At 42.1% G+C, this 27195-nt stretch overlaps 1 protein-coding gene across 1 annotated transcript in view; it reads right to left on the reverse strand.

Moving 5' to 3' along the window:
* RASGRF2 (Ras protein specific guanine nucleotide releasing factor 2) overlaps positions 1–27195 on the reverse strand; it is a 133968-nt gene that overhangs the window by 71112 nt on the left and 35661 nt on the right. Inside the window, exons 2-9 of the mRNA XM_054003484.1 lie at positions 21483–21589; positions 9925–10072; positions 8774–8863; positions 7297–7550; positions 6127–6206; positions 5479–5672; positions 4196–4305; positions 1915–2033 (exon numbers count right to left, since the gene is read on the reverse strand). Coding sequence (XP_053859459.1) covers positions 1915–2033; positions 4196–4305; positions 5479–5672; positions 6127–6206; positions 7297–7550; positions 8774–8863; positions 9925–10072; positions 21483–21589 — 1102 coding nt within the window. The remainder of the gene's footprint in view (positions 1–1914; positions 2034–4195; positions 4306–5478; positions 5673–6126; positions 6207–7296; positions 7551–8773; positions 8864–9924; positions 10073–21482; positions 21590–27195) is intronic.

Here is a 27195-nt window from a genome sequence, read left to right on the forward strand (position 1 = left end):
GGGCTCGAGGTGCCCAGTTGTTTGGATGTCAGCAGATTTGAGATTCCCTGAGTGTCCTTCAGCCTCACAAAGAAAACGTTCCTCGCTTGTTTTATAGTGCTTGACTATAAAATCTGTACCTAAGTAAGAGGCAGGGAAAATCAGACCCCAAGAAACTGGAAGGAGAATTCACAATCTGCATTGCAAAACACTGCCAGGGACAGTTCCTGTGGTCTCAGCATGCACAACTCAACAGAATCAATCTCTTCCTAAAAATGTAAAGTCTGTAACACATAAAAAAATTGTCACTAACATAAAAAAAAAAAAAAAAAATAGCCTGAACAAAGGTAATGGCAGCTCTCTCCTGTTTTAAGCTGGAAAAGAGGTTTCTGTGCCCATCTACACTAATCAACACAACAAATGGAAGCCTAACTGAAACCAGAGGAGACGGACACCACTGCCAAAGTGACCTTCCTTTTACTGTCAGATGTAAAAAGAAAATGGGCTCCATTACTTCATTTGCTTTATTCAGATTTCTGCCCTTGCACAGAATGACAGGCAGTGGATGTTCCACCAGATAAGCTGATAAACCCTCTGTAACACACACTCCTGTCCACTATCCTCTGACTGTGTGCCTAGAAATAAATCTGAATTTAATTTACTTACAGGGTTTGGTCTGGGCCTAACAAGCCAACAGTAATTTGTTCAGATGGATTCCCGCAGAAAAAAAATTCTAAATTTTAGTGATGAAGCAGTGAGTACACAGATGAAACATTATCAGTCAGATTTAATGGGAAAAACTTAATAAATAAAAATACATATTTGTATTACATATTGTAATAATCTTGGAGAAAAAAAAACACTAAAATTTAATTAGATTTCATGGTACAAGTCAACCTAGGATAATCACAGCATTATAATTCTTTGGCTGTGGGTGCAAAACAACTTGTTTTTTTTCTTAAAGCCATATTCATAACTCTTAAAACGCCTTAGAGATAACAAATGCATACATTTAATGAAGAATCTAGTAATTTAATAGGATTTGTAAAAACAATATTGTTAGCGTATTGTAAAAATAATATTGCAAGTTATTACAGAAAATTCATAGTTTGGCCACATAACTACAGAAGCAGCATCAAACACATTTCAAAATGTACAGAAAGCCTATTAATTACCAGATGCAATATGGCCCCATCAAATACCAGATATTCTGCTGAGGTTATCTGGAAAAGGTTTTGTGAAGGGATGCACCTAAATTATATTCCTAACCTTTCCTGAGTATATTTAATGCTTTTCAGCACAAAGGAGCAAAACCTGTCAAAATCCTGCACTATAGATCTGTAGTTACTGTGTACAAACCCATAACTTCTGGATCAAGAGATCCAGAAGTAAAATATTATATAATATATAATGGGAGAAAAATAAGCAGTTAAAGTAAACACCACCAAGTAAGAATTGTAATTTGCAGTTCCTGGCAAAAATACTGTCCCTTATGTAAAATGGAAATGTTATTCTAGCAGAGTTTTTTGGAACTTAACAACAAATTCCACCTCTGCTGTAACTAATTTTCAACAGAAAGAGTTTCCATCAATAGACAGAGAGGAGAAGAGTGCTGCTCTTCCCCTGCTCCATCCCCTTGGGAGCACAGTCCAGGCAGAATCTGAATCACAGCCCCACAGGGGCTTTGCCTCTCACGTGCTGCTGATTTTCGTGGTTCCTGCAGAAAACAGCACAGAACTGAGGTCCAACCACAGCCCAAAATCACCAAAATCACGGCCCAAAATCACCTGTTTTCAGGTGATTCACCTGCAGGGACAGGGGACAAGTGCCCAGTGCAGTGCCCAGCCTGACAATGGCAGTGTGAGCCCTGCTGCCTCCAGTGCAGTTTTTTTTTTTTTCATGATTATGGGGCAGTTTTGCAGAGGAATGTCTTACCTTGGCGTATAAAGGTTTGGCTGGTATCTAGCAATATGTCACAGCCCTCCACTATGGTCCTCTCTATGGCCAGGTTCTTGCGGATGTTCTCTGTGTCACTCACCTCGTCGTGCATCACTCTGTTGGGGACAAAGCAAAATGCACTTTATCTCCCCAAAACATGCCTCACACCTGCTGTGTCTCTGAAGACACAGTACATGCCTTTCACCAGCTGCTAGAGAACAGATCTCATCACTCCAGAGCAGGTCTCCTGCCTTTTTTCTTCTCCTTTTCAAATCATTCTTGTGATAATTTTGATTTTTCAGCAGTGGAGCCAGTTTGGCAGAATAGTGACTGTTCTTGAACACATCTGACAGATGCCACCAAGCTACAACACTTCACAGCTGATAGAAGAGAACCTAATCCTTAATGCCACAAACAGGGAAGCATTGCCTAGAATTGTGTAGGGCACATTGTAGATCTCCTCTCCATGGCTTTAGGGCCCCTCTCTATCCCTGCTTCATCTTTACATCTCAATGTATCAGTCCTTTCCCTTTCCCTTCCTTTCCCTTTCCCTTTCCTTTCCTTTCCTTTCCTTTCCTTTCCTTTCCTTTCCTTTCCTTTCCTTTCCTTTCCTTTCCTTTCCTTTCCTTTCCTTTCCTTTCCTTTCCTTTCCTTTCCTTTCCTTTCCTTTCCTTTCCTTTCCTTTCCTTTCCTTTCCTTTCCTTTCCTTTCCTTTCCTTTCCTTTCCTTTCCTTTCCTTTCCTTTCCTTTCCTTTCCTTTCCTTTCCCTTTCCCTTTCCCTTTCCCTTTCCCTTTCCCTTTCCCTTTCCCTTTCCCTTTCCCTTTCCCTTTCCCTTTCCCTTTCCCTTTCCCTTTCCCTTTCCCTTTCCCTTTCCCTTTCCCTTTCCCTTTCCCTTTCCCTTTCCCTTTCCCTTTCCCTTTCCCTTTCCCTTTCCCTTTCCCTTTCCCTTTCCCTTTCCCTTTCCCTTTCCCTTTCCCTTTCCCTTTCCCTTTCCCTTTCCCTTTCCCTTTCCCTTTCCCTTTCCCTTTCCCTTTCCCTTTCCCTTTCCCTTTCCCTTTCCCTTTCCCTTTCCCTTTCCCTCAACAACCACAGCTTTCATATTTCACCATTTCCTTTCTCTAATGTTTTTAATAGGCATTCTTCCCTTACAGAGAAAAATACAGATTTTATATATATATATATATATATATATATATATATATATATATAATTTTTTTTGTTGTTGTTGTTTTTTTTTTTGTTGGTTTTTTTTTTTTTTTGTTTTGTTTTGTTTTTTTGTGCTGAAACCGACCCAGGAGCTTATATGATCTTGCAATGATATTTTCCTAAAGTGGGACTGGACTGCACTTTCTGGAATCTCCTTCTCCCTCAGAACCACCTTAAAGGGATGGAAATGAGTCAGTTTATTTTACATTTATGGTCTCTACTGACTTTATGAGCAGAGGGGATCGGTCAGTCTCAGACTCCAGATCTGAGTGTTCAGTGATGAATCAGTTGGATCAGCAATGAACTCTAACTTATGTGATGAAGCCAGTCCAAAGCTGATTTATCTGCTCGTGCAGATATTCTACAACTAAATATCCTCCAAGCACATCTTTAGTGAATCCTCCAGACACTGAATATTTATATCCTGGAGTTCACTCATGGTCTCTTTGTTCACAGCAGAAAACTGCATTTCCCAGAGAGGAGAAACACATTTCTCACTGGGCTGATGAGAGGAACATCTGAGAAAGGTCTGGGGGTTCAGGGAAGAGCTTCATTGTGCAGGTTTCCACCGGGAGCAAAAGTTCTCAGAATATATCTTTACTTCCTGCTTATCTGGCATTATTCGAAGCATATATGAAAGTCAATTTTCACACTGGCACGCTAAAATTATGACACAGATAGAGAACTAAGTACTTTCCAAGACCATGATTATTTAAAATGCCCTTCTCTCTTTAAATTAAGAAAAATAAAATTTCTTTATGTAAAGAAAACTGCTCTGTTCATAACCCAGGAGTAGGTGGTTTCTATAGTGATTTTGATTCTCCCTAACCAAAATACAAGGAGACACTTGGAGATTTAAATTTGCCAAAAAAAAAAATAAATAGAACAGACAAAATATTGCACTGAGATATTTTTGTTATTGTTCATTATCTTCTGTTTTTGGTTTGATCCTTTTCTTTGAAAAACATATATTTTTAAAAGAGCAAAACCAAATAAAAATAAAGAAAAACTGTTTTTTCTTTTCAAAACATTTAATTCAAAATTATCAGACATAAGGCAGAAAAGTCTTACCTTGAAAGTTCTTCTAGTTTAGATTTAGCAAATTCAAGGCTTTTTCTCTCAACGTGTTCGTGTGGTGTGTGAGCCAAAAGTTCATGAAGTGTTATAATATATCTGGGAATCTTGAAACCAATAAGACATAATATCAGTAAATCCATATATACCTTCCCTCAATTTTAATAGATTACGAGCATGTAAATTTCTTTTGACATTGAAAATACCAGGTGACTTGTTTGCATTCAGATAGCATTCACATTGCACAAAAGGAGATGGAAGAATGTCCAGTATTTGACTGTTAAAGGCTACAGGGTAACAAGGACCCTTCAGAGCTTTTAACCACAGGAAGAAGGACCCTTCAGAGCTTTTAACCAAGTGATGGTGCAGCATAACTGGTCTGACACAACAAGATTTATGGAGGAGGAGAGGCAAAATTATGCTCATGTGGAAAGTCATCAGCAAGGACATAATAACATTCCTCATCACACAGGAACAGGACCCTCTCCTTCCCTCCCTTGACCTGGTTTCAACTCAACCCAAAGAAACCCCACACTCATAAAAATTTTAAAATACACCACTTCAAAAATTAAAAAAAAGCATTGTTGCAGGTGCTAATGGCTCCTTAGGCTAATATGAATAACTACCATTAGCATAAGTGTCACTGATGCTCCTTTTTAATTTTTTTTTTTCTATCTGGCTTGCCATTAACTGCACAAACTGAGGGGGTTCACTATTCCTCCGATGAGTAAAATGTCAGGTTAAATGAAAAAGACATAAAATTTTCAGGCCAGTGCTTTACAGACATCTTAAAACAGCAGCAAACGTCTGCTCCAGGCAGATGACAGTAAAATATCAGGAGGTTAAGCACTGTTTTCAAAACTTCTGCAGTTTATTTTTCATTTTCTAAAGACCAAGTCACTCGAGAGCAAAGTGGGGAGAAAGATACAAAAATGTATTCCCAGTAAGGTGCTTATGACTGCTCTAAGTTACTGAAAATCATCTCTCTCTGGGCTTTTTAACCTGGGATCCTAAGTCAAGGACCTGCTCCTTGCCAATTTTCTTTGGTGCCGTCCTCATCCCACCCTCCCCCTCAACATTCCTGAACAAAGATGAGCCAGCATAGCTGGAGAGGAGATCTCCACAGGCAGAGTCTTGGTGCAGCAACAAAACAAATTACACCAAACTAATTTTCAGGAGAGTATTTCTAGTTAAGCAAGACGAGCCTTCAATGTCAGTAACATAAAATGAATCTACCAAACAGTAAAACCAAACATACACAAAAAATACACAGGGAGTACCTGAAACATGGGGTAGGTAAGGAAAGTTTCCAGCATTCTGCCCTCACATGCTGGGTTGGCTTCATATTGCTTCAAGAGTTTGTCAAAATCCCTGTTTTGCTTACAGTTTGCCAGCACTTGTAGGCTATATTGATGATTCCGAACAAATTCTTGATATATGTTCAGCATTGGCAGCAGAATGTCAAATAAGTCAGCTAGAAAAAGCAGAAAAATGCCTTTTTTTTTTTTTTCCCCAGCTACCCATGTACTGAAATACATTTTTAAAGAAAAGGTGTTTTCCAGTGTTTCCTCTGGAAGTGAATTACTATAATCAGTTCTGTTTCCAATACACTGACAATTTAGAAACATTAAACATAGTTCTTTCACCTGTCCAGTGATGGTTGTTCTGATTACCTAATGGTCAGAGAGCATTACCAAAAACACAGGTCTAATCAATGCTTAGGGCAGAGGAATTCTCATATACAGACAATTACTGCCCACATGGGATTCCCACTACACCTGATCTTGTGCTTTTAACCCTGCAAATAAATTCCCTTCAAAAGGGACTATTAAGAAGTCATGTCTTCAGAAAAAAAAAAAAAAAATCCCTACTGAATATTCAAAAATGAATATGAAAATTATACCCCTACAGAAAATAAAGTAACTTACCTAGAATTAAGGTAGGCCAGTTAGCTATTCTTGCTTTCAAGCCCTGGTGAAATATCTCATGAAGAAACATGATTGTTTCACTGAAAAACAAGTATTTAAACAAACAAAAAGACAATTCTGGTTTTATTTTCTGATTAATAATTCACAGAGAAACATCTCTTCCTCTTTTGCACTTTGCTAGAAAAAAAACAGAAGACAGTTATTGTTATGGAAATAAGTGCTTCCTTTTATTGCATTGTTTAAAAATACTAGCTCAGTGCTTCTAAAAAACTCATAGTATTCAATATAAATATTCTAACATTGTATTCATATTCTAACAAGGGAAAGAAAACCTGCCTCATGACTAAAGGAACATATTCTATTTCTCAGAAGTTTGGGGCAGGCTTGGATGCAATCCCAATCCTGTATCTAATGTTAGATGCCTCCTGGGCTGCTTGAACATGCTCATTACAGCAGTACTTGGATGCCTAATGAAAGAACAATTCTTTTTGTGCAGGATATGAAAAGACAAGTGAGAGGGAAGGAGATTCCTTAGGCAGGACAACAGAAAAATAGAAGCTTTGACATTCTCATCCTCGGGGTCTCATCGGGATCATTTGAGGCCACTAAGTCCAGTTTTGCGCTCTTAAGAGAAAAAAAAGAAACAGGAAAGGTGACAGAAAATTATGAGGACTGCCCCAAGAGGCACCATCTGTCTTTTTTTGCCTTTAGCAGACAAAGACACAGAATGCAGGAAGGTTGAGAGGTCATGCTGGTTTCCAACAGCATCACCTGCAGCACCTTTGCCTTTCAGACCTGGAAATGTGTCTGGTTCAGTGACACCACCTGCATCAGAGCCAAAAGAGGAGCCAGGACTCTGCCTTCAGCTGAACCAGAATGGGAACAAGCACCCAGGGAAACCCACACAAAAAAAAAACAAACCAAAAAACCAAACCAAACCAAACCAAATAAAAAAAAAACCCAAACAAAATAAAACAAAAAAACCACCAAACAAACAAAAACCCAAAACAACAAAACAAAACCAAAACCCAAACCAAAAACAAACAAAACAAAAAAAAAAAAAAAAAAAAACCAAACAAAACAAAACAAAAAAAACTCAAACAGAAAGCCACAGAAACCTCCCAAAACAACAACAACAACAAAAAAAAATCCCAAATAAATCCTCTATACCTGTTGAGGAAAATGCTGCTGACGTCGTCGTGGCTGATGGGCGGCTTCTTGGAGCTCGCTGCCATCCTCAGGGGCCGCAGGAAGCAGTTCACCAGGACATAAAGCTGGTGCACATACTCAGACTCAGCCTCCACCATGTTGAAAACTATCTGGTTCCTCTTCCTCATGCTCTCTGCATGAGGAGAACAAATATAGTCTTGGACAATGGTTTTCCATTTTCTTCTGCACAACCAGCCCCGCATAAAGCTCTGAACCTAAAAAGGGATCATGCAGGAAAAGAAAGTTAAAAAAAAAAAAAAAAAATACATGACTTATCACAAGCTCTTCACTGTAGAAATAACTGTCAAAATTAAAAGTCTTCGCTCAAAAATAAAAATGTTCCCTTATTGATATGTAATTGTTCTGTAATTAAATATATTTTACATTTCTGTTCGTTAAGGGTCATAATTGTTGCCAGGAGACAGACTGTACAACATGGTATACATAGAAAGGAATCTTTCACTGCAAGCTGGAGTGTGGTCCCCTTCCCATCAGCAGGAGTGCAGTTCCTTCTTCTTCCCCCTAAAGCATTTCTCTTACACCCCAAAGGTATCCTGCAATTCCTCCAGGTAACAAATTCCAGCACAGACTCTGTATCATTATTGGCAGTACTCTTAAATTATTTTTTAAGCTCAGTTTGCTTTCCATTTTGAACGGATAACACTTGGTATGGGTATTTAAAGCTAGGTATCAATACATTGCTTGGTATCAGACACCAAGGCGACAAACATGGTATTCAAAAAGACAGATTCTTGGCATTCTTAAAAAGCACCTCTATGTCATGGAAAAATCTAACTAAGCACAGTATCTACTGAAGTTGCAAGTGGATTAAAGATTACAGAAGAGGTCTACATCTGGTCACAGGAAATTTCATTATGTCTGTGCCCTGACTTGATGTGGAGATCATTCATCTTCATAAGAAGAATGAGAAGTGCAAAATTTCACTGGTATCCGTTTACTCTGAAAAAACAACTTTAAATAAAAGGGGCCCAACTGTCAAAATGACCAAGACACAGAATACAGTGAATTTCATACAGATTCAAAGCTCTCTTGCTACTAAAAGGGGCTTTCCCAGCTTCTGCAACAAGGGTTCACCTACACGAAAAGGAAAATTCACACCAAGTTATCAGCTCAGGGCTGACCCTGGCTCAAACTGCCCACCCCAGAAAAAGACAGAATCCAGACACCTCAAAAAGGATTTCATGCAAATACTTCACAAGACTAAATGTGGCACAAAAATACACGTAATTGAAGAGATTTAAGCAGGGGCAGGGCAAAGAAAAAGTTGTGATTTGACTGTACTTAAAAAAAAAACCAAACAAAAAAACAAACGCACAAAAAAAAAAAAAAAAAAACAACTAAAAAACTAAACCAAAAAAAGGAAGTACACCCCTCATCCCACCCTTCTCCCTTTAAGCACAAAAGACTTCATGTTTACCTTCTTAATTTTTTTAATATCTGGATCTTCATCTTCCTGGTTGCCTTGATAAGGTCGCATTTTTTCCTTTGTTTTATTCAGTGCTACAATCTGACAAAACCAAACACTCATTAAATGCTTCCTCGAGTTAAGGAAACTCTTGGCTGGAGAACCGATTCAGAACAATTTCCCCTTCCCCCAGCCTGTGGAAGGGGCACGGAATGACCAGCACACATCTGGGGACAGGGACTGGAGCATTTCAGGCCAGCACAGCTGGTATGGGGATGCAAATTCTGCCCCCAAAAGTAATTGTGCCTTTTGGGCTTTATCAGCCTGGGACTGCAACGAGGTTTATAACAACATCCAGGGAATCAGAGCAGTCTGGGACAGTCCTTAACACCATCAGAGGCAGACTCAAACCTGAAGGCACGGAGGAAACTGTGAAATCAGTGGCACCCACTCTTCAAAGCAGTGTGTCATCGTAACAGGATGAAAGGATGACAGCATGTCAGGAAAGGTAACCCAATCAGCCCAACAGGCCCCAATATTTCAAATGAAATAATTTACCTAAGGAGTCACTGGGGTACTGTTACATATTAACCTCGCTGGGTTCTGCCATTTTCACAGAATATTACAGAAATACGGAATGCCACTGAGGCCTTAAGTTGTAGTTTTCATGTTTTCCAGACTCTGTACTGCATTAGTATATAACTCTGAACTTCATACAGAGTGTTAGCAAGTTCTCCTCACAGTTCATTCAGACAAAGCAATCCTTTGCCAGCCCCAGAACCAAGGACACCGCTGCAGCTTCAGCCCCAAAAAGTGTAAAAAATGGCAAACTGGGGAGAGCAAACTGGGAGGATGGGATTGCATCACCTGGAGCTGGAGCTGGACAATGAAACCCCAATATGGAAATGGACCAAAACTTATCAAAGTGTGAAAAATCGTGATTTGGAGCCCACCTTGAGTCCACCCTGGGTGCACCTTCGGTGGAGCCGCGGCCGGGCTCTTGCACTGCCCAAGGTGCATCCTTTGAAGGGCTTCCAATAAATCCGACTTTATTCCTTTAACTCTGTCTGGCCCCGCTCCAGGTGGCCTCCCAAGGCATCCCCAGAGCCCTGCACCCAGCAGAAGGCTCCCGTCAGTGACTGCCTGGTGGGTCTGGAGCTCACCTCCGACTTGAGCCTCTCGATCTCCGTGTCCTGGTCCTCCAGCTGGTGCCGGAGCTGGTTGGCCGCCACCTTCTCGGTCTCCACGATCTGCACCAGGTGGATGTACTTCTGCATCAGCACCTCCCGCTCGATCAGGATGTCCGAGTAGCTGCCAGAGAGAGATCAGGTCACTAAAAACAGCCACGTACTGGGGTTTAGTGGTTTTGGTTTAAGAAGGCTTCTGAAAAAGAACTGAAAAAAAAAAAAAACAGGGAGTGATGCAGGTGAAAACATGTTTTAAATTATTCCTCTTCTGTGCCCAAAGAACTGTTCACATTATTCATTATTCTTCTTTGCATGATAGCTGACTGTGCAAAACATTCCTACTGTTAGATATTTATTATTGTTACATATTCCCTGCTGTTAGATATTTACTACTGTTAGGTATTTACTACTGCTAGATATTTACTACTGTTAGATATTTACTATCATTAAATCTATAGTATTTAGTTAGATGTTTAGATAGATAGTCGATAGAAAATAGATAGTATTTAGTTAGATAGTTAGATATTTACTATTGTTAGATATTTGCTATAATTAAATCAATAAATAGTTATCTATTATTAAGTGCCTATTATTAGTAGATATTTAGAATAGAGACTCCACAGGAGGAGAAATGATGCCTTAAGTTTTAGCTTTCATATTTTCCAGATTCTGTACTGCATCACTATACAACTCTGAACTTCATATAAAGCGTTATATCTCCTCACAGTTTAGTTAGACAAAACAACCCTTTTCCGGCCCAATATATTTTTAATAAACACCTACTTTATTTCTTTATTCTGCCTAGCCTGTCTTCTAGGTGTCCTCTCAAGGCATCACAACCCCCTCATGGGACATGGACAGATAGCACGGCCCCAGTGGCAATGAGCCTGCAAAGCCATGCTTGTTTGGTTTAAATTATAATATGCAGTGTGATCATAAACCACCCAAATCTTAATCACCAAATCACCCAAACTGAGACAGTTTAATATCCTTCTTACCCAGTTTCACAGTATTCAGCTACTGAGAGCAAGATAACTGCACTTTTTATGAGCTTCTAATTCTCGTGCTAAGAACTCGGTAAATTCAGTTTGTTTTACTTATTTTAAGGTCTTGATTCTTTCCCATCTTTTGGGAGGACTTGGGGGAGCATGTAGCACTTCATCAGAGCTATTCCTCTCCATCTGCCAGATCAATTTATGGAAGAATTCCCATCAAAACTGTCATTTTAGTGTGCTAACACATGTTTTAGTTTTTAGACTCTTTTAAAATTACGTAAATAAATGCCTTTAATCCAATCAGCATCAGGAACCACAGCATCAGTCTTTCTTTTAGCTCTTGGGCAGCTCTTCCCTGAGAAGGGACAATATCCCTAGTGCAATCAGATGCCACAATCAGAGCACCACGTCAGAAATGCTTCCCAGCTTCAGGTAGAGGAGAAATCACTTTCTCCCTGTGCAGCATCTTCACCAGACTGACCCCAAAGCAGCAAAATCCAGAGACTTTGCTGCCTCTTACCCCAGGTTTTAGGAAGGTTGTTCCTCTGAGAGTGACACAAATTTACAAGATAAAGACCCAACCAAACACAGCAGAATGGAGGCCCTAAATCATTGACAAGGGACCCCTCACTATTTGATATCACCTCTTTTTCCCTTGCTGAGTTTGAGCACAGCATTTAACAGAAGGAACTATTAGACAGCAAATATCTTCCTTTTAAATTTCTTCCTCCTTGTTATAGCACTCATAAAACAATGAAAATTTGCTAATACTGCGAGGCCCTTAAAATTGCAGCAATGTGCATCCTCTACAACGTGGTTTTCCTGTAAATATTTACTTCTATTTCAATCAGTGTTAGTGCACTTACACACTGGGGGGTGCCAATATTAACCACAGCTATTGAATTCAACACCTAACCTGGAAAATAAGCTTGGATTTTAAGAAATTAGGATAAGTTCCCACAGCTGTCATAAAGTAAAAGTTTTTCCTCCATGTAGAGATTATAAAAAGAATAAGAAGTAAATTTAATTCTATTACAGCTGCTGTTATATTTTGACTCCTGCAGAAGTAAACAACACAGTGGAAAAAGGAAGGTCAGGGCACCACTTCCAAGAAGTTAAAAACATACATAAGTAAATCTGTCATGAAGCAATCCACTTATCACTCAGCTGTGCAAGAAACAGCAGCGAAGTATGAGATTAGTTCTTTAAATTTTTTCAAATTTTTTTTGTTTGTTTTGCAAGAATTCTGGGGTTTTTTTTCAGAAACCAGAGTACTTCACCTCTTTGCACCCTTAAAAGGCATGCGTACATTCTAAAAATTGTCTGAATCAAAAGCACTAATCATGTCTGAGTTAGCACTAATTGTTTTACAATGTTATCAAGATAAAAATATATGTAATATGTAATAAAATGCTTTTATTTAAATTTAACAGAAATAATCTTTCTTACCTAAAACCAAGTCCAGACAGGTAAAACAATCTCTTTTTCTATTCATCCTTTTCAAAAGGTTCTAGAAGTTTTGCTACCATTTGTTTTCAACACAAAATTTGAGGGGTTTCACTTCGGTTTTATTCAAACTGAGGAAAATAGTAGGAAAATAGTAGGAAAATAGTAGGAAAATAGTAGGACACAGACTCACAAAGGCGCTGATGTAGGACTCAAGATATTGTTACATACAGTGCTTCTCTTTCACTTTTTAGTTTCTTCCTTTAAGAGGGGAAGAAATTTATGTGTATTTCCAGGATTCTTTAAATGCATTCAGCTGGACAGCTTTGCTTTACTGGGGAATGAGAAACTTTGCTCTGGAAGACTGAAGTTTTTGTTCTTTTGAGATGCTCCTAGAGCAAATCAGTGGGGGGGCTTTGGCTGTCAAAAATGTCAGACTCAGCCTGGAAGCCAAACATCATCTCCTTCACTCCCATAATTAGCAGTACGAAGAAGAGTTAATTAGAAAAGCCTGTGTACACCTACACTAACTTATAATAGGCTAAATCCATTTTCCTTCTCAAAACTCCTCCTGGGAAAGAAAAAATCAGAGGCGTTTGGAATAAACTTCACATTCTTCCAACAGCCCCTTCCATCCATCCATCTCTCTGCATGCCTGAGTAGAGATCGCCATGTCCAAATGTGTTGACCTGAATATCCAGAGTAATCCCAGGAGCCTTACAAGAGGACAGGGCATCAATACTGAAATGAACACACATGTCTAAAAAACCCTTGCAAGAGAAAATTGTACCAAAATGTTCAGATGTCAAAGGAACACAGAGAAATATATAAAACAACTTGCAAGCAGCCAGTCTAGGTCTGGTTTTCTGTCTGGGGCGTCGTTTAATAGAAAAAAACAACTGCTGCAAGCCACAGCTTATATGAATTTTTATTAATATTTTATTGAGGGAAGCAATTCTGTAATGTCTAAAACATCCCAAAAGCTGAGGCTGAACCTGTCTACTACCATCATCTATAGGAACAGGGCTCAAACCAGGTATTTCAAGAACCTCTGACTGACTATCACCCACCACAGAGAGGAGAGGAAGAAATTAATAAAACCCTCCTAAAAAGTGCTGCACCATTTAGTCTCAGACATGCTCAGAAAACCTAGGAAAACTGGAGGAAGTTTAACCATAGCCTCATTATTAAGGTCTCCTTGCTCTGGCAGCAAGCCAGGATACAAGTTCCAGCAGTACTACCAGCAAATACTTCTGAGTTTTGTCCCAAAATGAGACCAGAGTTACGGCTCATTGAAGCAGCCCATGCTAATTGCACTAAAGCTGCTCAGGCTGCTGGCAGAAGCAGGCATTTGGTCTGGCCACATCAAACCACCCTCCTGAAAAGCAAAATGCACAGCCTAACTCACTCCTTATGAAAACCAGGCTCTGGCTGTCTGGAAGGCAGAAGAAATTGCCTGCATCTGTCCCTACACCCACCTCGAGCAGCTGCAGGACTCCTTAACAGAGGAGAAAAAGCTTCCAGACAGGTTTTAAAGCCTGATGGCACAGTCACAGCCACAGCAGGGATGGGAACAGCAAAAGCTGCACTAGAACATAACCAACCCACCCCTGTGACTCTAAGCAAGGTGCCTTGGGGTGTGACCCAGGGTTCTGAGGGATCCCAGAGCCAGCCAGAGCCACAGGGCACCGTGAGAACTCCACACCCCAAATGGGTTTTACTACATGATCCTTCTGAGCAAGAGGGTGAAATACCAGCTGGGAGACAGAGCCTTTGGAAAAGTGGGCCCAACAACCACGTCCATGGGGAATGGCTCACTCAGGAGCAGGGTGTGAGGGCAGGGAAGGCCACCCTGTTGTGTGGGATGGAGACTGTGCTGGAAGCACCTCTCATCAGCCAGTGTGTCACCCACCAGACTCACACCTCACACCAAACCAGCTGTTCCCACTGTCCTGGCAGTGCAGCCAGGAAAATCGGACCATAGGAATTCGTCCACAAACAAACTGTGGGAGAACGGCAGCCCACCCCACTGTGCAAAACTGAGACACAACTCAAAGCATGGGCAGCATGAATCACACAGTCGTGGCATGGGTTGGGTTGAAGGAACATTAAATCTCATCCAGTGCCACCCCTGCCATGGCAGGGACACCTCCCACTGCCCCAGGCTGCTCCAGCCCCAGTGTCCAGTCTGGCCTTGAGCATTTCCAGGGATCCAGGGGCAGCCACAGAAGCTCTGGGCACCCTGTGCCAGGGCCTGCCCACCCTGCCAGGGAACAATTCCTTCCTAATATCAATTTTAACTCACTCTTTTAGTTTAAAACAATCCCCCCCCATCCTCTTGCTATCTGCCCATGTCCCTCTTTTTCGGGAGCCCCCTTTCAGAGGGTAGCTCATGAAAAGCTGCCACGAGGTGTGCCCAGAGTCCGGGGAAAGGCTCTCCACATCTCCTCCCTAAGGCTGAGAGCAGCCACCAACCACAGGGGTATGAAACTTTTTATGGGCTACAGGGAAGAGCATTTCAGGGTGGTACGGATTTGTTACGGAAGTGCAGGAGCCAAAGGCAGGGAAAGGGAGGCATGGAATAGGTCTGAGGAGCAGGAAGCTTTGGAAAACACAGATAAGGGGATAAAAAGGGATAAAGGATCACAGGTAACCACAGTGATCAATAGACGTGTCTGGCCATGATCTGCACATCACCACCACTGCCCATCCCGCCTCCTCAGCAAATCCACTCCTCTCCTTGGTGAGGGGACTCTGTGTGCGCACCCCTGCAGCTCTCAGTGCCACTTTCTGCAGCTGGGACCAAGAGGCCACAGGTCCCTGCGGCACCAGTGGCACGCAGGAGGGGTGGGAGGTGTGAGCCTGGCCCAGGTGTGACCACCAGCCACGGCCAAGCCGGGCCAGCCAAGCGCTGGGGACGCGCCAAGGCCGGGCTGGACCAACAGGGACTTTCAGATTTGGCTGCTGGAGGGTGCCAGAGACCCAAACCAGCTCCTGGGAACACCACGGGCTAGGGTGGCTGGCTGAGAGATGGCTCTGCAGGCCCAGAAGGAGCCAAAGAGCAGCACAGGCACTTGCAGGGCGATGCCTCAGGTTTTAGCTTTTATATTTTTAAAATCCTGCACTGCTTTGGGGTATAACTCTAAGCTCCACACACAGTGTCAGTTGCTGTCTTCACGTTTTGGTCAAAACAATTTCTCTGGGCCTGAAACTCAGGGACACCCGACAGCCTCAGGCCCCAAAAGTATAAACAAAAGTGAATTGAGGGGAGCAAACTGGGGGTGAATGACTTCATTACCTGGAGCTGGAATTGGAGGATGAACCCCTGAAATGCAAATGGACCAAACTTATAATTTTGGGAAAAACTCGTGACCATTGTCCACCTTGGGTGCAGCCACTGGGAGGCTTCTGAGTGTCCAAACTGTACCTGTTGATTGCCTTCAATAAGTACCCACTTTATTCTTGCCTAGCCTCTGTTCCAGGCAGCCACTCCGAGGCATCACGGGGTCCAGGAGCAGCCCCAGGACAGCCTGCACAGCTCACGCTGGGTGTCTGTACTGGATGCACCCCTCTGCCTTCACTTACAGCCCACCAAAAACCACAGAATCGTGGTTTTTAAAGCACCAGGCCTCAGCTAATACAGTTTTACTGACAGCAAGGCATCAGCACAGGGCAGCTCTGAGCTGCCACACTGAGCTTACAAGCACCTGCAAAACACTGTGTAAAACACACAGCAAAGTGTGCCTGCAAATCTGAGAGAAAGCCTTTCTGCTTCTGTTTGTTCTTAATTTTAAATTGCCAGTTAGAGGGCAGTAGTTCCTCGTACACTTTAAACAGTGACCCAGCTGAAGGAATTATTCCCATTTTCCTCCCTGCTCTTCTCCCACATCACCTGTGCAGTGAGCAGACCTGGAGGAATTAGATTGATTACAACTAAGCTGGCAATAAATTTAAAAAGCATATTTCCCTTCCCAATCAGTTTCCCAATTAAGTTCATACTTGTGCCCACAGGAAAGAAGGGTTTTTATTCCCACACGTGGTAAATTTAAGACTTTGGAATAAGCTAAAGTAGAGAAGTCCAATAAATTTTACTAATACTGCATTAATATGAAAAAAAAAAAAGCATAAGAGTTTTTGAGCTAAATGCAAAAAGGCCTCAAAATATAGAAGATTTTGTAAGAGAGAGTGATAAGTACACCTCAGTGTATTGAGGGTGAGACAGATTATTTCATAAGAGAACAAGTTCTGGAAGAAAGCCAAAACCAGGACTTCCCAAAGCAGTCACTGACAGAGGAATTAGGACTTGCCAGGAATAAATCCTCCTGCCCAAAAATGTAGCTCAGAAAGAGCAAACCATGCTCTGTCACCCTGGTTATTACTGAGAAACAAAATTAGTGAAAATTCAAATAAAATTGAAGGAGAAGAAAAGTACGTACAGGTGTGGAATTGATAATGAGGTTCCACTAAAATATTCTGGATTAAATATCCCACTTCCTGCTCAAAAGCCAAACAATCCCCCATGTGAGGAGAGGGCTCTAGGGACAGGAGCAATGGACAACATCACAGCAGAAAAGACCTTTTAATTAGGTACAGCATCCAAATAAAATTTTTATTTACTCAGAGTGGACCATGGGGTGCACTGAGATTGGAGCATCCTTTTATCAACACTCTGTTTACAACTGACAAAGTAAATTAGACATGGAAGAAATTTTGATAGCTACAAATATATGTTGGGGGAAAAAAAATCATGAAAAGCAGTCCAAAATTAGGTTTTCTATGTGCCAATCTAAGAAAACAAAAAGCCTCAACTACCTGAATTGCACTGTCTCACCTAACACAGGGATTACCACAGCTCCTCATGAGGATATGACTCTCTGGAAAGCAATTAAATACTTCCCTTTCTCAAATGCCAGCATATTCACACGGAACAAGATGTTCCCAGGTCTCTTTTTCAATATAAGAGTAGTGCCAGTATTCTCAATGCCTCCTACAATTTGTAACTAAGACACCTGAGATAGTACAAAGAAGCATCTTTAAAGTGCTACATAAAATGCCATTCATCAGTTCCTAAAAAAACCCTTAGGTTAGGCTCAAATCAACAGTGGCACTTCAGAAGTTGCCAAAACTTCTCCCATTTGTCAAAAACACAGATAAACTCAAGGGAAAAGGTCTAGATCATGATGAAGGCAAAATTCAATCCCTAAAGACAATCTGTGCTCTTTTGTTCCATTAAATTGGCAAGAAAAGTCTTACACAATACTCAAAAACCATTACTTTAGCCTCTTTTTATGTATCTTCAGCAAAAGACCCAACGGTTTAGTAACTAATTAGAAACTCCAGGCTGTTCTGCTCCACACAATGCAAAGCAAACAAAAGCAGTGAAGTAGAAAATCATCAGAGCAAGGAGGTAACCCACAATAGGGAATGACACTCCATGCTTACCAAGTAAATTTTACTCTTTTTTTTTTTTTTTTTTTGTCACTTGTTGGAATTTTGTCCAAGAAAACACAAGAAGGGCGTGTCCGTATCCCTGGGAAATCTCCCCATGAAAATTTAGATACCTGTGCAGAAAAGGTGATTAAGAAAATCCCCTAAATGGCACAGGACCATGAGACTGTCCCTCACAGAGATGTCCATAGCTCAATATCATCAGGAGGTAGGTCCAAAAAAGGTGGAAACGGGCAAATAGCAAAAGGGTTAGAGATAAAAATACTAATCTTAGTTACCTCAGAGACCCAGCTGTCCTGTAAAGCCTTTACAGCTTTTTATTACAAAATTAAATTACTTTAAATTACAACTCCCTGGTGGAGTCAAATGTCCTGACGCTGAATGTAACAACCAACTTCTCTGCAAGTTCTCATTATTTTCAGCTGTGCATTGTTTACCACTGCCTTCATTTCATGTCAGTTTCTACCTTGAAAATTCCTGTGTGACACATTTACAGACTGAACTAGAAGGGGCAAAAAGTTTGCCTCGTGTTATGAAGCTCTTCTTGCTTACACACCTTTTACACTAGGCAATGGAGAAGAATCCCAGGATCAGTGAGGCTGGAAAATCCCTCTCAGACACTGAGTCCCAGCTGTGCCCCCATCCCCACCTTGTCCCCAGCCCAGAGCTCCGAGTGCCACCTCCAGGAATTCCTGGGACACCCCCAGGGACGGGCACTCCAACCCTCCCTGGGCAGTGCCAAGGCCTGAGCCCCTTTCCATGGGGAAATTCCTGCTGCTGCCCACCTGAGCCTGCCCTGGCCCGGCCTGAGGCCGTTCCCTCTCCTCCTGTCCCTGTCCCCTGGGATGACCCCAAATCCCCCCAGCTGTCCCCTCCTGGCAGGGAAAGGCTGTGGCAAAACCAAAGTGATGCTGCAGAGGGGGAAACCCAGGATGCTGCTGTCCCTGAACGCCACGAGCACGAGGCAAAAAGCCCTGCTCCCTTCCTCACTCACTGTCAGTAGGATGCCTTGATTTAGCTTTTACAGCTTTCAAATCCCGTTCTGCACTAGTGGATAGCTCTAAACTCCAAATAGAGTGCTAGCTACTAGCTTCACATTTTGGTCAAAACAATCCCTCTGGGCCTGAAACTCAAGGACACCTGACAGCCTCAGGCCTCAAAAGTATAAACAAACGTGAATTGAGGGGAGCAAACTGGGGGTGAATGACTTCATTACCTGGAGCTGGAATTGGAGTATGAACCCCTGAAATGCAAATGGACCAAACTTATAATTGTGTGAAAAACTTGTGAGCATTGTTCACCTTGGGTGCAGCCACTGGGAGGCTTCTGACTGCTCAAGATGGACCTTGTGAAGGCCTTTAATAAACACCCACTTTAGTCTCCTGATCTTATCCAGCCACTCCAAGGCATCAAGCACTGCACAGCAAAAGCTGTCCCACACCAGGACAAGCCCTGGGGCTGTGGCTGTCACACAGGGGACAGCCCTGAGTCCCAGGGACCCCCAAGGCACAGCATGATATGGTCACTCAGGGCTGCACCACTGCCCACCCCACAGGGCTGTCCTGGGAGAGGACACAGCCACGCTCACTGGCACCACTGATGCCTTAAGCTTAAACTTTCATATTTTCCAGACTCTGCACTGCATTGGTGTGTAACTCTTGAGCTTCATGTAAAGTGTCAGCAGCTCTCCTCACAGCTCAGTCGCACAGAACAATCCTTTCCCAGCCCCAGAACCAAGGACACCGCTGCAGCTCCAGGCCCAAAAAGTGCAAACAGCAAAAAGGCCCAAAATGCCCAAAAAAGTGCAAACAACAGGGAATTGAGGAGAGCAACTGGGAGGATGGGACTGCACAACCTGGAGCTGGAATTGGACAATGAACCCCAACATGGAAATGGACCAAAACTTGTAAAAGTGTGAAAACTCGTGACTCAGAGTCCATCTTGGGTCCATCTTGGGTGGAGCCTTGGCCAGACTTTTGTGCTGCCCAAGGTGCATCCTTTGAAGGCCTTCTAATAAATACCCACTTTATTGCTTTAACACTGCCTAGTCTCTGCTCCAGGCAGTCTCTCCAGGCACCACCAGCACCAAGAGGAGGACACAGATCCCAGAGCTGGCTGCCCAGGCAGCGCCAGGCCTGCAGCCCCAGGGCCTCACTTCACAAGCTCTAAATTAAAAACTACGAGCTGCTCATGTTCAATTTTAGTTCTGAAGCAGAATCACTTCTGTTTACATGGCTCATGTCCTAAGCAATCCGGGAGCTGCCTGGCTCCTTGTGCGTTACCATGGCACTGCAGATTAGCTGAGGTGAGTGTGGATGGGAGGAGGCTGCAGAAAGTGCATTTCAGCAGCAGCTCTGCCTCCTGTTATAAATGACAAATACAGTTATTGGCTTTCACATTTACGTATTTGCTTTTGTTTTGCAAGTTATTATTGATCACAAAGTTCCTGATATAGTACAATTTGTAATTCATTTTAGCTGCTTTTTCGTATTCTATAATCTGTCAGTTTATGTATGCACTGTATAGCTTATATAAATAGAAAATAGTAATTTGATAAGTGTATGATATCTTAGGCCATAGCATAATGTTAAAATGCTTTTATGTAACTAACTCAGAGAATGGTGTAAGATAATTATGTGGTTCCTTGCATTTCTAGACTATCTGAGCGGTAAAATAAGAGTGACAAAAACCAGAACCCAATTTACTGACTCCTCGTTACCACGGAGCGTAAAAACAACAGGGTGGAACCACAAGAAGAAATAAAATATATTGGTTGAATTTACAAGATGGCATGAAGACAAGTCAAAGGTTAAAACCAAACAAAAGAACACCTAAACCCAAAGGAATGTTTGAATATATACATATTCAGCTGAAACTCTTATGAATGTGCATGTACCCCCTGTAATGTAACAGTATATAGGGAACATGGTTTAAGTTAAGGGTGTGCTTTTGGCAAATAGCCAAGCACCCCAGCACTGGATTTTTATCCCTTTTACCCCTTATTAAACTTTTAAGAATTTTGAAGAGTGAGCATCATTTCTCCTAAGACCTCTATTCGTCAGGCCTTCAGTGAGATGACTTTAATTTAGATTACACCTAAACCGTGGCCACTTGCCACACAGGCCTCTCCTCAGGCACAGACTACTGCATGGCTCAAGGTCCTAAAACATCCCTTTCCATAAAACGGTGGTTCAGGTGGCTCAGAATTTCAGTTTTGAAGGCAAAATTTTATTTGTCACACTTCATCATCTTAGTGGCTTGACGTCCTCTTTCTTACATTTATTTCTCAGTAAGAGTTTTTAAGGGAAAACCATTTATTCATCTGTCATATCATTAATTTCCTCATTCACATGACACACTTGTCTCTAACAGAAGACTAATCCTGGGGCTTCTTTCTAATAAAATAATGTTCTCCCTGAACTAATTTCAACTGCAGCACAATTGCTTATGAAAGATAAAAGTCAGTGAAATAAGCATTGAATGTTAAAGGTGTTTTTTTCCTATAAGGTACTCATGAATTGCAAACAGCATCCAACTAATACATGTAAACATCTCTTTCTGTTTGGAAGGTGGGTTTAGGTTCTCAAAGTATTATCCATTTATCTGTAATAAAATGGATCAGAGGGTCACAAACGAGTTTCATACCTTGCTTGGTGAATAGCTTCTACCCACTCATCCCCATCAGCCTCATCCTCACAACGCAGCTCCAGTGGCTTCTGCCCCTCATGGCCAAAGAGAACAGTAAAGTAATGCTGCAAATTACAAGAAGGGGAAAAAAAGGTTCAGAAGAAACTCTTAAATGAAAAAGATAGATAAAGTTTAGAAAATAAACAAAAAATGACCAAACAAAAAAAAATATAAAACACAAAAGACATCCCACCCAGCAAGTAAAAACCACCAGAAGACTTTCTATACTCAGCCCAGTGCGCTGCCAGCCCAGAGAAGATGTGTTTTAAGTTTTAGTCTTGAAACATGGATTGAAGTTAAAACTACCCTGAAAATATTCCCCTGTGTATAAGGTAATAGCTTTCATGTACTCATTGATAACTTATTGTTCTTAAACTTCCACATCCAAGACAACAAAACACAATTCCCTGAAGAGCTCCTACAGCCAAGTACAATAACAGAACCACAGCACGGTGTCTGCAGTTCTCTCTCGCATTTTTTTAACCCAAAACTTCCCTCACAAGCCAGTGTGGGGACCCAAGCCTGGAACCACCTCCTCCCAAAAATGCAGACTCTGCACTGCCTCCAGTTTATTCCCCACCTTCCCACAAGAACAGGGACCCTCCTCATCCATCACACTCCCAAAACATGTTTTCCCCTCTCCCAAGAAGCCTCACCCATAACTGTACGGCAGCTACCTTTTGTTTTCACAAGAAAATGCTATTCACCCAAAATCTGGCATTTCTTGCATGAAGGGCATTGCCCTGCTGAGTTCCACAGAACTTTCAGGGAGCCACTTTTCATTTGCCACTGTCAGAATGCAGCATTACCAGAATTAGCTGGTGGGGAGGGAAGAGCCACCTTAGCTCCCATTTCACAGGGATGGTTATTTACAACCTTATTTTGCACAGCTTGTGTACCAGCTTACAGCCAGGCAGCAAACAGGCTTCTTCCAGCTCGGATGAAAACAGGTCAGAAAATATGCCACCTAAACACACACCTTTAATTTCCACAGGTGCCCTAAATGCACCCTTTAGAAATCCAGACGTTTCACAGGCAGGAGGACGAGTGAGGGTCATAAAAACATCTGGGTTTGGGTCTGAGGTAATTCAGGAGCAATTCTGACTGCACTTTTCTGGATCCCTCCACTGTCCTCACTGCCCAGAACTCCCCCAGCCCTCGCCCACCTCCACACCTGTGCACAGGGAACAGAAATTCCTGTCTGGGCTCCAACTCGAGCCAAACTCGAGCACTCCTACATTTGGCTTCCTTTTGGGTAACATGAGCACAAAAAAGGCATTCCATGAGGAGAAATTACTCACTCGTGCATTGTATTAGTTTGTTAAACATCACTACACGTAAACAAAGCACTCTTCAAGCAGAAGGGCACCAGAACTGCAGGATTGCAGACAATCACAACAGAATTGAGGACAAATCAGAAGCAGCCTTCACATTTAACAGGCTTTAACCAAAGGAAGGTCAGGTTCAGACCTGTTAAGTCTCAGAAATTAAATTGCTCCAGAGCCCAAATAATAAATGAGTACAAGGACGATCTTATAACCTCTGGGGTTTCAAAAGAACCTGAACACCATGAACAGGAAGGAAAAACCCATTTAATCAGGTCCATAGGATTCTCCATAGCAGTGAAAGATAAAAACTTTTACAACAATACAGTGCAGTTGAAAATAACCTACAGCACAGTGAAAAGTGCAGCAAGATTACACACAAATGTGCTCTGTTTATAGAGTGGAATAGTCTATTTTAAAAAGCATATTTAAAGATAAATCACACTGTTCAGCACTGCATATTATGTAACAAGTTATTTGCGTTTCATAAAGCTGCTACATATAAAATTAGAATAAAGACACAAGTGCAGACAAGCACTGGATTTAATCCCATTGTGTGGGGATTCAAGTTAAAGGGAGAGACAATATCAGAGTCCTCCCTACTTTTGAAGTGCAGCAACTCAGACCTCTGTAAAGCAAGACTTGCAGTGATCTCATGTCACAGAATTTAAACTCAGAGGTGTGCAGTTACCATGGTGACAGGCACGCCAGAAACACACAGTCAGACCAAGAAAATGCATAATTTAAACTAACTTAGAGGGCAACCACAGCAGGCCTGGACCCAATGGCAACTACAGCTAAATTACAGACAGCATTTGTTTTGAAATCACCTACATCTGTCAGCCCCCCAAACAGGCATATTGCATTCAAGCATCAGCATCAGCTCTCACTTCATTTATCCAGAAATAGTCAACTCTAGAGCAACAAAAGTGCAAGAAAAATATCATAACATGCCTCTAAAAAGAATCTCAAAGTCATCTTTAAATCCTCTTTTCAAACTAAGTGTTGCTCATTTAAAAATCTAATTTACTACAAGAAAATAAGATGGTATCTGTGATGCACTATTACATTATCCAGTAAGTGCTGTATGTGAGTGGGCCTGTATATATAATTACACAGAGACAATATAATTTTAGCACTGCCATTCAGTGCCAAACAGTTCAGCTTGCACATCACTGCAGCACAGTACAGGTAAAAAAACACCCTTCTGCATACACACCATGCTTTTCCTGAAGGGAAAACAGTAAATATTTAAGCACTGTAGCACATATTTACATCAACTGCCCTCATCATCATCATTATCCTGTCTGTTGGATACCAGGAACACACTTGTGTTTCAAGTTCAGCTAGACAATTTTGTTGTTTATGTTTATTCTGAAAACCACTGGAACCATAGAAGGGAATATGAACAACCTGTGTTTTGACATAAAACAAATTAAGTAATTTCACTTCAAGGTGTCTTTTCAGTATTCAGGTGCACACAAGTGACACAGCAAGGCTTCATTTGCACAAAAACACCTTTGGCAGAGTTTTTGAAGGTAAAGCTGGGGAAAAAAAAAAAAAAAAAAGAGAGGAGGGAAAGCTTCAGGTACCTGGCACAGGTATGAAGGCACGACTGACAGCCAAGGGAAGAGTTAAGGGACATCAGGAGCACTGGTCTGTGTCACTCCTTGGCTCCTACCTGGGGCCAACCAGAGTTTCTCCCTGCAGTGAAGGAGGAATGAGGAAGGAGCTGATGGGTGCTTGCTGCAGAGACAAGGCTGGAGCCAGGCTCAGACTCTGGGTGCAGAAATTCCTGGGCTGCCCAGCAGCTCACAGCACAACTCTGCCCTTACAAAACTGCCCAAGTGTTCAAAGCGAGGCAGCAAAACCTCTGCAGCTCCAACATTTCCCCTTCAGATTGTTCCGATTACAAAAAGAATCAATCAAACAAACTCTCAGGAAAAAAAAAAAAAAAAAGTACAACACAGCCAACAAACAAAACCACACACACAAAACAACCCCACAAAGAAATAAAAATCAAAAAGCCAATTTAAAAAAACCCATAGGAAAAAAAATAATTAACCCAAATGATACATGGCCTGTAACAGAAATACTGCTTTTTCAGACTACTGAGGTCAATGAGTGCTGATGCCCCAAACAATCTCCAGAGTGAAGCACTGAGGGACCCAGAGGATTCCCTGTCACAGGCAGGGAATGCCACCTGGCAGCTCCACTGCCAGCTCCTTGCCTTCAGCTCCTCCTGAATTCAGCTTTCCCTGCCCAGGAGGCAAAGCTCACACTGGGGAAACGATGCAAGAGTCAGCAGTGCTTTTGATGTCCCACCCTCCCATCAGCAGGGCCAGCCAACAGGTAAATTACGTTCCAAGGGGCTCCAGGGTGACACCAAACTGCCCTGTGAACTTTCAGAGGGCGTGTGTGGGTGTGGCAATGGATACCTGCCCATGGTTTGCCCTTCCCTAAGCTTTCCTTGCTAAACATAAAACCAATTTATAATAATGCACTGTGAAATTGTTGCTTTAAAACTTAGTTGTGCCATGATCTGGCCAGGTGTTATTTCCCAATCTTTCACCGATTTATTGCAGTCCTGGCTTAACTATTCAAGCCAGGACATTGAGAGTAAGTTAAAAAGAAAATTACAGGTGTCAATATCGATAAGAATGGAAACCAGAGATGAAAAACAACGGGGGAAAATTTGTCTGTGTACCAAGATTGAGAGCCATACAAAACATTAAGAGCCATAACAAAAGCCTGTCTTCAATGTGAGGCATAAGGAAGCTTAATCATTTGCCATGTATTTAAGGCTTATATTCACTGCCTGATGTTTGCAAGGGTGTGTTGCAAACCTTTGATGCTGGAAAAGGTGGCAGAGGTGATTAATTAAAATTTAACATGACTAGCTAAAAATATTTATTGTTCTTGACTTCTAAAGACATTTTCATTTCAGAACCTGTAAGCCTGTGTGCAACCTGAAGTGCAAGTAAATTACTGAGCAGAAGAGAACAATCACTGCAGCAACTGAAAACTCCTCAGTAATCCCAGAAGGAAAAGCAGCAAATTGCAGTCTAAATCAAAGCAGCTTATGCTATCCAAGGACACATTAACTCATGGAGTTTTCAGATGTGTTCTACTGACAGTATTTTGCCCAGCTTCTGAAACACAATACAAAAGGTGAATTCTGTATTACTCACATCCTGGGGAAAGGGAAGGAAAAGAAGGGGAAATGTTGGGAAGAAGGCAGCATCTCTAGAAGGTAATATGTGGGCAAGGATGAACATGTGGAGGTGAGGGAAATGTTTGGGGGAGAAGGCAGCAGTGCCTCACAGAGAGAGATCATTTATAACAACACGTGGTGTCAGGAGAAGGGGAATGGTTTCAACGAGAGGAGGGTGAGATGGGATATTGGGAAGGAGTTGTTCTCTGGCAGGGTGGGGAGGCTCTGGGATGGAGGGGAGGCCCCTGGATCCCTGCAAGTGTCCCAGGACACGTTGGTATCGTAAACGCAGGTGAACCCAGTGGGAAGAAATGCTGATGTCTGACTCCAGCTCAGAAGGCTGAATGGTTTCTTTATTATAACTCTGCTATAATACATTAATATACTATTTACAGGAGATACTAAAACTACAAACCTACTTGTTCTAACACCATATCTAACTCACTCACAACTCGTGACCCTCTCTGAGAGTCCAGCCACAGGTGGGTTGGATTGGACTGGATTGGATTGGATTGGACTGGATTGGATTGGGTTGGGTTGGATTGGCCACCAGCCCCAAACAATCCTCACCAGAACCCAACCAAGCAATCATCCCAGGTAAACAATTCTCCAAACACATTCCACACGGGAAAAACAAGGAGCAGGAATAGAAATTGTTTTCTCTTTCTGTCCTCTGTGCTGCTGTGTGAAAAATCCTGAGAGAGAGAAGAATGTGCCTGCCACAGGTTGGAGTAGCCTTGGGCACTGTGAGGTGTCCCTGCCATGCCAGGGGTGGGATGGATGGGATTTAAGGTCCCTTCCAACCCAAACCATCCTGTAATTCCATGGCTGTGCCAGCAGCACGGTGGGCAGGAGGGTCCCTCTCTGCCACAGAAGATTCCCCCATGCTGGGACTTGCTGTGCCACCACTCCTGGCAGGAAATCCACATCCCATTGCTGCTAAATTAGCATGAGAACGGGTTGATGACAGCACTGAGAATTCATTTTGAAGTTTCCAGGGAGACCTACTGAGCCAACACATTTCATGCTTGTATCACACCAATTAGTAGAAGCTATAATGAGAACAGGATTAGTGGACATCAGAATTAACACAATGTACTCGGGAAGAGTCAGATGGTTTTTGTACAAAGAT

The sequence above is a fragment of the Vidua macroura genome, chromosome Z, assembly GCF_024509145.1.
Source record: "Vidua macroura isolate BioBank_ID:100142 chromosome Z, ASM2450914v1, whole genome shotgun sequence".
NCBI lineage: Eukaryota > Metazoa > Chordata > Aves > Passeriformes > Viduidae > Vidua > Vidua macroura.